This window comes from Drosophila subpulchrella, chromosome 3L (genome assembly GCF_014743375.2).
Source record: "Drosophila subpulchrella strain 33 F10 #4 breed RU33 chromosome 3L, RU_Dsub_v1.1 Primary Assembly, whole genome shotgun sequence".
Taxonomy (NCBI): domain Eukaryota; kingdom Metazoa; phylum Arthropoda; class Insecta; order Diptera; family Drosophilidae; genus Drosophila; species Drosophila subpulchrella.
The window spans coordinates 25,812,962-25,824,814 of record NC_050612.1 but is presented as its reverse complement, the minus strand read 5'-3'; the positions used below and the strand labels follow the sequence as shown (position 1 = coordinate 25,824,814).

Here is an 11,853-nt window from a genome sequence, read left to right as displayed (position 1 = left end):
GGCAGCTTCAATCGGCACTTGGAAAATATGAATGAATGTTGTTTGCCAGTCGTTCGACAGTCCTGTGGTCCTGAAGCTCCCAACCAAACCCCCATTCCAGAGGCCATCAATTGCCTGATTGAAGCGACAAAATGCGAAATCCTTATGAATTGGCTACAATTTTATTTATTATTACTCGTTCTATTTGCTGCCTTGTACTTAGAGTGGATGCACTGCAAAGAATCAAACCGATAGCAATCCTATATTGCGATAATAAAAATTGAAATACGTTTTAGAAAGTGTTACAAATGAATAATATTTTCTAAGTAATTAAAAAAAAACGTTTTCATATCAATTTTTGAACTAAATGTTATACATTTTAGGCCAAAAATGTCTTTAAAGTGATATTATTTTAGCGTGTATTTGAATAGGAGATCTTTTCTACCGGCTCAATCCCAGTCACTTGCTCCTACCCAACACCCTCCAATATTTCCAATCTTTTCCAGCGTCTTCACAATGCAGTTTTGCAGTTCCGGCGACGAACGACTTGTTTTGAGCCGAACAAAATGACGTTCCCAAGGCGATTCCATTATGATGGCCTGCAAAATGTTGGCAAATTGCAAACGCGCAATTGATATTGGCTCTGTGGATTGTGTGAACAAAGTGTCAATACCGTCAGCTAAAGCAATAACAACAAAAAAAGAGCAAAACATTTTCAAGCGGGAGGAGCTGGAAATGCATAAACTTGTGATATAATTTGAATGGTCAACAAATAATTGGTTCCTTGATGGCAAAATAACATTAGAAATTTGCTTATTTTTAAGAGCTTAGGAAAATGATTGTAACCCATTGCTTGCTTTTTACAAATAAGGGTCAAGGATTTTTCGAAAAATATAAGTACTTAGAATTTATAGGGAGTCATCTGCAACATAATACCAATGGAAATTTTAGGTACCCTATTTTACAGAATGCAATGTCTCTAAAACAAATGTAATTCTCTTACGAAAAATATCTTTATCTTATATTTGTCAATGTTTTTTCTTAGAAGGTTTTATAGTCAACATAGATATCCAAGAAAACATTTCTCTTGCCAAAGTCATTTGTAACTTTAATATCTATCTAGTTGACTGGAGATAAATTGTACTTTGTTTTGTAACTATTCTAGAAAGTTTCAAAATTACAAAATTATTTCATATTCCTTCTGGATGGCTAGGATCCCCGCCAGCTGGCTGTGGGTCCTTCGAAAGATTCGCCTGCACTACGATGTGATCGGTCAAATCGCCGTGCTCTGCCTTCTTGTGCTGGGTGTCCTGGACTATGGGTACCATTTCCACGGATGGGACCTCCTCTGGTGGAGGCAAATGGTGCTGCAGGAGGAGATTACCCCGCTGTCTGTCCTGTTGCACATCGGTGGCGTTAAGGTGGCCATTATCCTGGTAGTCACAATGTGGAGCTATACCCGACAAGCAGCTGAAAAGCGTTTGCAGAGGAATCAGGATATGCCAATCACTCAGGTTCGAAAGCGGTACTGCCGCTTTCTAATTATGCGTCTACTTGCGTCCTTGGACAAGCTCATCCAACACCATCCTCGAATGGAGGACTTTTTGGAACGGCGCAAGGACTTCGCCGATGCAGTTGAGCTCTTTCGCTGGGAGGCTCGAAAGCTCTTCGAACGAACGGATCTGCAACTCTGCCTGCCACTCCACGAGGTCCTTCCTGTGGAGGATCAGTTGGAGCAGGACCTCCTCCGCCAGGGCTACGGCAAGAAATTACATTGGCTGCGTGAACTGGACATTCACATGATGGTCTACGAAAACTGAAAGGGTTTCGGGGATGGGATTGTTACAAACCGCTTTACCAGTTGCCAAACTTTTTAATTGGGTTTCGGCAACAATCTTGGGTTGGCTGTTGTTAATTTCACTTTGCCAACATGTTAATTTTAATGCAGCACACACATGTGAGTGGGGGTCCAAAGTCCCCGAAGTGGCAGGTCCTTCGCTGGAGTGCGGAGGGAGCAGATGTCATGACATCCTCAATGGCAGCTGGGCATTCGTTGGAATTAAAGTTTCACCAGAAAATATATATGTGCTCTTTAAATTAAATACGAAATGTAACTGAGTAATGATGTTCTTAATGCAGAAATAATAAAGAGATATTTTTCTCTCCTATATATATATCTAGGGACTTATTTTATTTCAGAAGTCACCAATTATTCGGTAAATTATATAAAATTTATAAGTAAATCATTTTACTAACTATGTAAATAATATTCATCCGAATGATGATATATTTTATTTTGAGTCTAACTTTACTTTCATAGAAATATATTTAATTTGGTCTATAACTAAATTAGACGCCTTTTTTATGTATACCATTTCACCATATCAGGAAGATGTCAGGCTGATCCGAAAATGTATATTAAATTTAGTTTGTCATTATATATTAAGCTTTGTAAATTATAAGTTAGTTTTTTAGTATAAGTACATTGTTTCTATATTATAGAAAGATGCCAGGCTGATCCGAACTATCGTACTTAAGAGTCTTACGATCATCAGGCAGTAAGGGATTATAGCGATGTCTTGGGGGTGGTTCCAGGGGTGGTCGCTGAGGTGGTGGTCTCAGGGGTGGCGGTCTAAGGGGTGGTGGTTGCAGAGGGGGCTTTTGATGCCCGGGGTCACCTCCCTCCCTTCGCCAGTGACCCACTGGACGCACCGCATTCTGCTGGTAGAAATGCTTGTGGATGGTGACTGGTCGCAGGGCCAGCTTCAGTTTTTCCTCCTGTCTGTGGGCCAGCCACCTCTTGTGTTCGAAGGCGTTAACATTCCGCTTGACCCCGAACACCAGATGCAGGAAGGGCTTGACCAACACACTCAGGGCCACAAAGCCCAGGAATCCGAAAACGGCTGGAGAGATCAGGGTGAAGAGGAATACCCCAAGAGTGAAGGGATTGAGGACCGTGAAGAAGGCCACGAATTTCACAAACGGATACAAAACCTGACCAACGTGGCTCATGTACTCCTTTTTCTTTTTCTTGAAGATGCTGTTGTGTTTCAGGAGATACTTGATCTTGCTCAAGGGACGAAAGGTGGTAGTGGTAGTTTTTGGTTTTTTGGTGGTGGTGGTGGTGGTCAAGGCGGCCAGTAAGGCTGTGGGTATGGTTTGCACTGGCATCTGGTTAGCTGGGTGATAGGGATATCCATGGGGGTGATGGTAGTACGGTGGCTTTGTGGGATTAGCGAAGATCACTTGACCGGGCTGAAAAATGGAGTGCTGCTCATGTTCTTCCGGCTTTTGCTGCTTCTTTCGCTTCTTCCGCTTTCCCCTCTTTTTCCTCTTCTTCTTCTTGTCGCCCTTGTCACCCTTGTGCTTCTTCTTCTTGCGCTTTTTCCGCCTCTTCTTGCGCTTCTTCCGGCGGCGGCGACGTGTGCGTTTCCGGCGGCGGCGAATTCGTTTCCTCCTGCGGCGAATGCGTTTCCGTCTCCGCTTTTGACTTTTCTTGGCTCGAGATTCGGGTTTCAGCTCGGCCTTGTGTTCGGCTAGGGGTTCCGTGGACTTGATGGGTTTTTCCACCAGATAACCCTCTTTAAGATCCTTTCTTATCAAATCTTCTACCAGGGTTCCCACTACATGAAAAGGCTTGACCGTAGTGGTGTGTTTAATTGCCTTAATGTAGTCACTTTCCAGTTTTTGCAGTACAAGAAAGGGCTTTACGGTTGTGGTCTTGAGCTCATAAGCCTTTTGATCCTTGTACAACTCTTGCAGGATATGAAAACTAGTGTTTGGATGAGTCTGCAGCCGCTGAGCCTGCTGCTCCTGCTCCCGGTCCAAGTGCTGAAGGATACTGAAGGGCTTCACTGTGGTTGTGCGCCGCCATTTAGCTTCAAAGTCCTGCTGCAGTTGATCGAAAACATGGAACATGGGCTTCCCCCGGACGAGGTCGCGCCCTTTGACCTCCCGAGGAGGAGAGGGCGTGGTCGACAGTGGCCGTGGCAGTTGTGCACACAAAGTTTCGTATATTTTTGCAAAATTAAAAACAGGGAGAACCGGGCCGCTAAACTCCAACTTTGCTAATCCATCACGCCCGTGGCTGCGTGCCGTACCACAGTTTTGTGCGAGGAAAATCAACAGAAATGTGGCAAAGTTGCTAACACTTTTGGCACTTCGTCCCTGCCCCATTTCGATTCATTTTGCTGGCGGAGAAGTCCTTCCTCTTCCTTTCTCCCTTTTTGGCTTTGCGATTGAGTTTGATGTTTGATTTAATTTCAGCCTCCACTCCAGCGCTGGCTAACTACAACTAAAGTCCGGCTCTTGGCCATTGCCACTTCATCAGCTCGGGGAGCTGGGAAACTCGGTAACTCGGGGAACTCGCCAACTTGGCCAACTTGTTGAGCCCGTCGACGGGGTCAAAAGGGGGAGCACAGCCCATTTCACTTTTCACCGACTCTTGATTTCTGGTTTTCTGTTCTGTTCTGCGCTGTTCTGGTTTGTTTTCGCTTCTCCCCAGAGTTTCTTCGCATAAAAGTAAAATTTATTACTACTTAGTACATTATCAACGGGCTCTGCTACTCGCTTTCGGGGCTTTTTCCCCAACCACCCATGTTATGACAAATTCCCCTACAGCCAAAACAACTTGCAAAGCACTTAATTATGTTTTGGGCACAAAAACCGAAAACTGCTGCCCGCCAAGAACCGGAGGAAAACGAGGCCGAGACTATCACAACACAAATTATGTGAACTGCCATGCAAAAGACTTTGGAAAGTACTTGGTGGCCAATTGCAGTTCCCATTTTGTTGCCGCTTTTTGGGACCGCCAAACTTTTGCCTGGCTAACATGCACATTCACATGCAGATTTATAGGTATTCTTGTGGGTCATAGACCTCTGAAAAACGAATTTCGGACTTTAAAAAACCGGTTTATAAATGTCTAAGCTTTTATTTAATTTTTAAAATCTATGTCTTCCCATTTTAAGTATTTTTAACCTGAATGTCTTTAGTTTCACTCATAATTTTCTAAAGCAAATCTATTATTATATCAATGAATTTTTTAAAAAGTATATATACATTCCAAGTGACTGTTTTTATTTTTTAGCTAGAAAAAACATGGCCTTTGGGTACTATTATTGACTCTTATCAAAGTAGTATATTTCCAAAAATTACCCCTTTGAGAGTGCACTTTTTTTTAGAGATAAGTACAATATGGCTTTATGTATGTACTCTTGATTCCTATCGAAGAAATATATTTTCAAAAGTTTCACATTCTAGTTTTGAATTAAGTTGTAGCACGTTGTTGATCCAAGATGCAGGTTAGTCTCCAAGATTTTGGTACTGCTCCAGTTCAAATAATTATGCACAGCTATTTCTCTAACTCTGTTCTTCCAGGCTTGGTAACATCGACAATATGCTGCATTCTAACCATCGCCATTTACCTATACGTTAAAAAGCTCCGAAATACACTGGGCAAGTGCATTGTAAGCTGCCTTCTAAGCATCATCGTGTGGCAGAACTCGAGGGTTCTAAAATATTGGATCCCCTTGCAAAGTTTATTTTTGGATGGTTAGTGGATACAGTTTATATAATACAAAGTATTTGCATTTTGTTCGTTTTGCAGTTGGTATCTTCATATTCTTCTTTTTTGCTCACAATCTTTGGCTCTCGGTCATAAGCTTTCATTTATGGAAAGTCTTCAAGTCGGTTGCTGGCGAGGAGCACCGACTTCAGTTCCTGGCCTACAGTACCTTTGTCTGGGTTACAACAGCTATCCTTCCTGGAGGATATTCACTGATATCGTTCTTTGGTGGCGATGACAGTCCATTCGCAAGACTATTCGGAGAAAAACAAGGCAACCTTGTAGGTAAATGCACTGTCTTTAATCTATAAATACCTTCTCGAAAAAAATCATATTTTTACTTCCGTCGATAGCTGAAATTTGGCTCTCCGTTTCCTTCTTGGCATTACTGGTTTCGAGTGTCTTTAATGTGATTATGTTCACCCTAACGATCACCCATATTCTGAAAGTGAGGATAACGATAATAAAGATGACAAGAAAGGCTGAACAATCGACAACCTGGTTTAATTTCGACAGTGAAACGTGAGTCATTCTTATCATAAAACCGATACTAATTCTTTACTTTAAACATAGATATCTTTCTTGCGTTCGGATACTTTTTGTGATGGGCATGACTTGGTTCCTGTATTTAATTTCTTTTGTGATGAGCGTCTTCGGGTTTAAGAATCTGCTTCTTGATGTTCTCCGTTATTTCAATTGGTTTTATGGTATTTTCGTGTTTATACTGTTTATCCTAAAGCGTAGCACCATTAAGCTTTTAATGGATAGGTAAGACTTTTTAACTAAGTCTGATCTTCGAATAACCCATTTACTTTTCTTTTAGCATTCGAGAAAAACCAAAAAAGCAGATTGTCCGTGCTCGGAGGACGAAGAAACCCGCCTAATTTTCTGTGCTATGAAGAAAAATGCGGGAAAATTACCTAAAGTTTATCTCCAAGATTTTAAAAAAATATTTTGTAAAAAAATTGTTGATGTAATAAATTGCAAATTATTGAAATTTTATATAAATCATGTTTCTAAATACACGATTTTAAGCCTTGGATTGCCGGTTATTTCGACCATTTATTTCTTCAGGATAATTAATGAATTCGAAATACAGAACCATTTAACAAGCTGATGAATTTGATAAAATGTTCACGACAGAAAATTGTGCACAATACAAATATTTTTCTATTCGCTAGGGTCCTTTTAAATTGGAATTCTTGGTTTTTAATGGTATAAGAAAAGATAACAATCGGCTATAAAAGCCGAGAGCAAACTTCTATCGAGAGTCATAAGTGTTTCGTACGCCGCGTAGCACGATCCCTGTTTCAATATGAAATTGTCGTTGGAATGGTTCTGTATAGTTATTTTTTCGATTGCCTTAAAGAAATCAAGTGCCGAAATACCCGGTTGTGACTTCCAAGATACGGTTGATATCTCAAATGCTGCAATCCAAAACGACACTTATATATATGACGGTCTGAAAATCCCTGCTAACTTAGTCGGGGAGTACAGGACAAGGCAGCTAATAAATGGATCGACAGTGCCTGTACAGAGTCATCTAAGAGCCTGCATCTGCCAGTTGCCACGGCCCTGTATTCGGTTCTGCTGTTTTCAAAATAATTTCTTGGACCAAGATGAATGTAGCGACGGGTTGAGTGAAGTAATTGCCCGGGAAAAGCCTTATCTAGACCTGATGTACATAAACGTTGAAGACATGACTGCAACACTCAGGAGCAACTATCTTCATTCTGAGATTACCGTGTTAAGGAGCCGGACTTTGGGCTGCGAAAAGATTACTTTAGAAGAAAAAGATTCGTTTTTACTGTTTGCGGTTCGTCTTTCGATATTGCGGATGTATATCTTTGTCTAACCCTTGCACTTTTTAGGATGGAGACTTAATCATGCTCACAAAATCAGATTACTGCCTTTCTCCTGAGCAGTCCTTTTCCAATTTTCCAATGTCTCTACAGATTGTCACCAATGAATGCATAGTGGAAGATAATCCAGCGATCACCAATAATGCCGCAGTGGAAGATATACCAAAGGGTACGACTATCAAATTAAACCGTAAATTTTTAGAAGACTCCATAAAATTAACTTGCTTAGGGTTAATTATCATGCACTTTTATTGTTTTACAATCTAAAAATAAAAACCTAACCAAAACCACGGCCAAATATTAAAATATTTTTAATCGTTGGCTTGATTTTATACGAATATTTAAATACTTTTGAATCGATATCGTATGGCAATCCGGAACTTAGTGAGTGGTACTAAGAAAAGTTCCCTTAAAAATCGGTACTTAGACTCGAATTCATAAATTTTAATACTTCATGAATGAATTCTTAATATTTCTCTACACATTATTCTTTTTCAGTTTTTCTTGCAAACTTCAGGATGATATCTATGGTATTCCTTGTCCTTACATTGACAGTGTTTCTTACCCTTAAGAAACTTCGAAATTTTATCGGCAAGTGCCTCATCTGCAGCCTGTTCTGCCTTTCGATTGTGACCCTTATCCGCATTCTGGAAGATTATAAGCTGTTGGGCAGCCTTTCCTCTCCAGCAGGTTAGTTGTTTGAATTTATTTCGAACGTGGTGAGCCTGATACAAGCTTATTTTCTAATTTTATCAGTTATAATAATTCACCTACACTCACTGCATCATCATATATGTACTTCATCGGCATCAAGGAAATTCGTTCTTCTTTAATTCCTGCATATTTAGATGTAGTTTTATAGATAGAAAAATATTACATTTAATAATATTTTCTTTATTTTGTTGCAGCTTACACTTTATTCTTTTTTACGATGACTTATAGTCTGTGGGACTCTGTCATAAGCTTTTGTTTGTGGAAGGATTTCAGGTCGCCCATATCCGAGGAATCTCGATACGGCTTTAAATTCTACACCGCCTTTGTTTGGAGTACAGTAGCCATCCTGACTGCGGCCATTTTTTTGATAGAGGAAGTTAGCGCTTGGAATTGGTCGCTCTTGACTGGCTTTCTTGAATGTTCTGTAACAAGTGGGTTTTAATTTTGGCATGTTAAGGCTGAATCTCTAGCTTAGCAACATTTATCTTTCACAGTTTCGAAATCCTGTTTATTCTATCAAGTACCGATACTGATCCTAAGCACCTTTAACGTGATCATGTTCATCCTGACTGCCATTTTCATCTGGAAAGTGAAGAGCCAAGAGAAGAAGGTAGTGGAAGAAGAGGGAAGATTGACCCATCCCATTTTCGACAGTCAAAAGTAAGGCCTATTTACCTTAGAATATTGTAACTTCAGGTCATGTCCTTGTTTCATTTACCGATCCTAGCTACATGGATTTTTCTCGCCTCTTTATAATGATGTGCATATCCTGGATTCTGAAGCTATTTTTGGTTGGGCGGCAGATTTCCGAACTTATGCAAGACGTTTATTTTGTTATTGACTACTTTGAGTCCATTCTTGGCCTAATCATATTTGTGCTGCTTATACTTAGGCGTAGCACTATCAGCCACTTTTTAAATAGGTAAGTACTGGGTGATTGTTAGGAAGAATTTTTCAAGTAACCTTTTTAATAATATTGCAGAACTTTTCGCACTCCGACGGACGATCAGCCGGCTGATTTATAAAGCCAAGAAATATTAATTCATTTTAAAGCAAATGTCGACAAATTTTTTTGTCTTTGTCTCAATAATCTGTTTAATTATTATGGTTCTTATATTTTAAATTTATGAAAGACTTTCGTGCCAAATTTTAAATGTTGACCAACACGATATCGATATCACCTTATCACATTAATAATAATAATAATTAATAATAAAAGCGACGTAAGTGAGCCGAGGGACAGGTGTCGATAAGCGAGTTCCCCTATTACAGCGATTGTATGTAAAATAAAGTGTGAAGTGCTCGGAAAAATGGTATATGGTATTTGTGGGGCAACATGTGCTTTGGTTATTTGATGTTTACCCATTACATGTGCTTACAACATTAACGTTATGCTATCTGCAGTGAATGCCACTTTGAATTGCCATTATCCTAATTGTTTATTATGGATTTTGATCGGATACTGGGCTGGCATAATGCCTGCGTTTTACGATCCAATCTTTCACATTAATAATAACCTGTAATAAAAACGACGTAAATGAGCCGAGGGACAGGTGTCGATAAGCGAGTTCCCCTATTACTACGATTGTATGTAAAATAAAGTGTGAAGTGCTCGGAAAAATGGTATATGGTATCCTTTTGCCCCATCCCCTGAAAGCGACCTGCAGCACTTATATTGACAATTAAGAAAGGCATGCAATTTGAACAATTTGCGGCAGGGAGACTTGATTGGCATGCTGTGACCTCGCCCTGCGGATTCGCCATCTCCACGTTGTCATGACGAGCAGCTGGCCAACTCAATTTGATTGCAATTTCGCCAGAACACTATAATTTACAGAAAACTTAAAAGGAGAAAGAAAACAGAACAATTAAGGTGGTCACTATCTCCATTATACTGGTTAGTAAATATTAAATCAAAAACACAAAATAAAATTTAAAGTAAACATACGGTGTATGTTAAACCTTGAACTTACAACATTAGGTCTTGCTATTTAATATCTGATTTTAATTAATCTCATAAAATATTTTTAAATTCTAAGTAATACATTTTTTACTTTGTTTTTGTAGTTTTAAAAATGTTTACAAAAATCAAAGCCAGCCAAGGCTAAGTCTATGATTGTTGTATTATAATTAAACATTGGCTTCTAACAATTCATATTTCTACTTAAATAGTCACAATTTGTGACAAAATACTTATCTCCTATTATATTTGCAATTAATAATATAAATATAATTGTTTGACAATTCGATATCACTGTCAAACTTAATCTCATATTTATGAATTTTTAATATCATTATCGTTAGTTTAATGGTATTTGATACTAAACGCATATGTTTGCATTTAATGACCAATAAATGTAAATTTATATTGTTTATTTGAAACTCGATATAAGCAGAATAAACCGCTGATAGCCGCTTTGATAAGGTATTTTCTTTGTGTACGAGAATTCCGAGAGGAGAATGTCAAACCGATAGGAATTTCAATATTGGTCGTTGGAAAAGCCACAAAGGTTTAAAATACATATATATATTTTTCTGGACAATATGCAGCGTTTGCTTCAGGGATGCCGTTCCATCTACATGTCATCCGTGCTCCGGAGTGGAGGCCAGATGGATGCCAGTGCGATGAAGGATATGCTAAAGTTTGAGTTCTCGGAGGACAACCAGCGCAGGGTCAAGGCCCTCCTGGCCTGGTATCCGGAGGCCGAGTGGAAGGGAGCCCTGTTACCACTTTTGGACATTGCCCAGCGGCAGCAGGGATGGCTGTCGATCAGTGCCGTCCAGGCCGTGGCCGAGATTATAAAAGTGGATCCCATGAAGGCCTTCGAGGCGGCCCAGTTCTACACGATGTTCTTCATGAAGCCGCGTGGGAAATATGTGGTTAGTGTTTGCACCTCAACGCCTTGCAAGTTGCGTGGGGGCGATGAGATCTTTAAGGCCTGCAAGAAGGCCCTGAATCTGGTGCATGGCCAGACCACTCCGGATATGCAGTTCACCCTGAAGGAGGATTACTGCATGGGTGCCTGTGTGAATGCCCCGGTTCTGGCTGTTAATGATGATATGTACGAGGACCTGGACGAGAAGAGCCTGGCCGACATCCTGGCGAAGCTCAGTAAGGATAAGCTGCCGCCCGCTGGTCCGCAAAATGGGAGATGTGCCTCCGAGCCCAAGGGTGGACCCACCACCTTGAAGATCCCACCACCGCCGCCCGGCTTCATGATGCAGGATCTGCCTGATCCGAAGACCAAGAAGTGCCAGTAGCCATTGATTAAGTTTTAAAGCAATAAATTCCGCCTGCCATCGGGAAAGCAATTCGCGCTACCCTGACTTTCGAAGGTTTCTGGGGTTCAGGGATCAGGGGTTCGCAGGCCAACAGCTGTTGTTTTGCTAAGCTCCTGCTCAGCGTCCTCCGTTCGCTGCCACTGCACTTTATCCCTGGCCAAAGGACATGCTCAGGATTTCTGCAGCGCTGGCACAATAAACAGACGGCAGCATTGACAAAACAACAGGACAACACAAGATAAGGGCTGTGATAGGTGGCGTCGAAGATTAAATGCCCTTTATAAGGATTTTTATATTGAAAACTTTGGTTTAAAGACAAGCAATATATTGGTTTTTGTATGGTAAGCATATTTGTAAGGACTTTTTGACATCTGTTTAGTTTTTGTTTGTTAAGAAGTTTCTTATTGTATTCCATACATACAAGACTCAAGCTCAAAAACATAACATGTA

General features: G+C 40.3%; 4 protein-coding genes across 4 annotated transcripts; 3 read left to right on the top strand and 1 right to left on the bottom strand.

The window, feature by feature from the left end:
- Positions 1 to 1,091: 1,091 nt before the first annotated feature.
- Positions 1,092 to 2,112, top strand: LOC119554096. Its single transcript, XM_037864845.1, has one exon. The coding sequence runs from the start codon at positions 1,185 to 1,187 to the stop codon at positions 1,797 to 1,799; it is 615 nt and encodes a 204-aa protein (XP_037720773.1). The 5' UTR covers positions 1,092 to 1,184; the 3' UTR covers positions 1,800 to 2,112.
- Positions 2,113 to 2,475: 363 nt separating this feature from the next.
- On the bottom strand, positions 2,476 to 4,155 carry LOC119555411. The gene has a single exon (XM_037866769.1). It carries the CDS (start codon positions 4,153 to 4,155, stop codon positions 2,476 to 2,478), a length of 1,680 nt encoding a protein of 559 aa, XP_037722697.1.
- Positions 4,156 to 7,244: 3,089 nt separating this feature from the next.
- LOC119552531 (probable G-protein coupled receptor Mth-like 12) lies at positions 7,245 to 9,172 on the top strand. Its single transcript, XM_037862150.1, has 7 exons — positions 7,245 to 7,361; positions 7,417 to 7,576; positions 7,906 to 8,097; positions 8,316 to 8,552; positions 8,616 to 8,781; positions 8,849 to 9,043; positions 9,104 to 9,172. Exons 1-7 carry the CDS (start codon positions 7,245 to 7,247, stop codon positions 9,144 to 9,146), a joined length of 1,110 nt encoding a protein of 369 aa, XP_037718078.1. The 3' UTR covers positions 9,147 to 9,172.
- Positions 9,173 to 10,582: 1,410 nt separating this feature from the next.
- On the top strand, positions 10,583 to 11,416 carry LOC119554322 (NADH-quinone oxidoreductase subunit E). Its single transcript, XM_037865183.1, has one exon. The coding sequence runs from the start codon at positions 10,666 to 10,668 to the stop codon at positions 11,380 to 11,382; it is 717 nt and encodes a 238-aa protein (XP_037721111.1). The 5' UTR covers positions 10,583 to 10,665; the 3' UTR covers positions 11,383 to 11,416.
- The last annotated feature ends 437 nt before the right edge of the window (positions 11,417 to 11,853 follow it).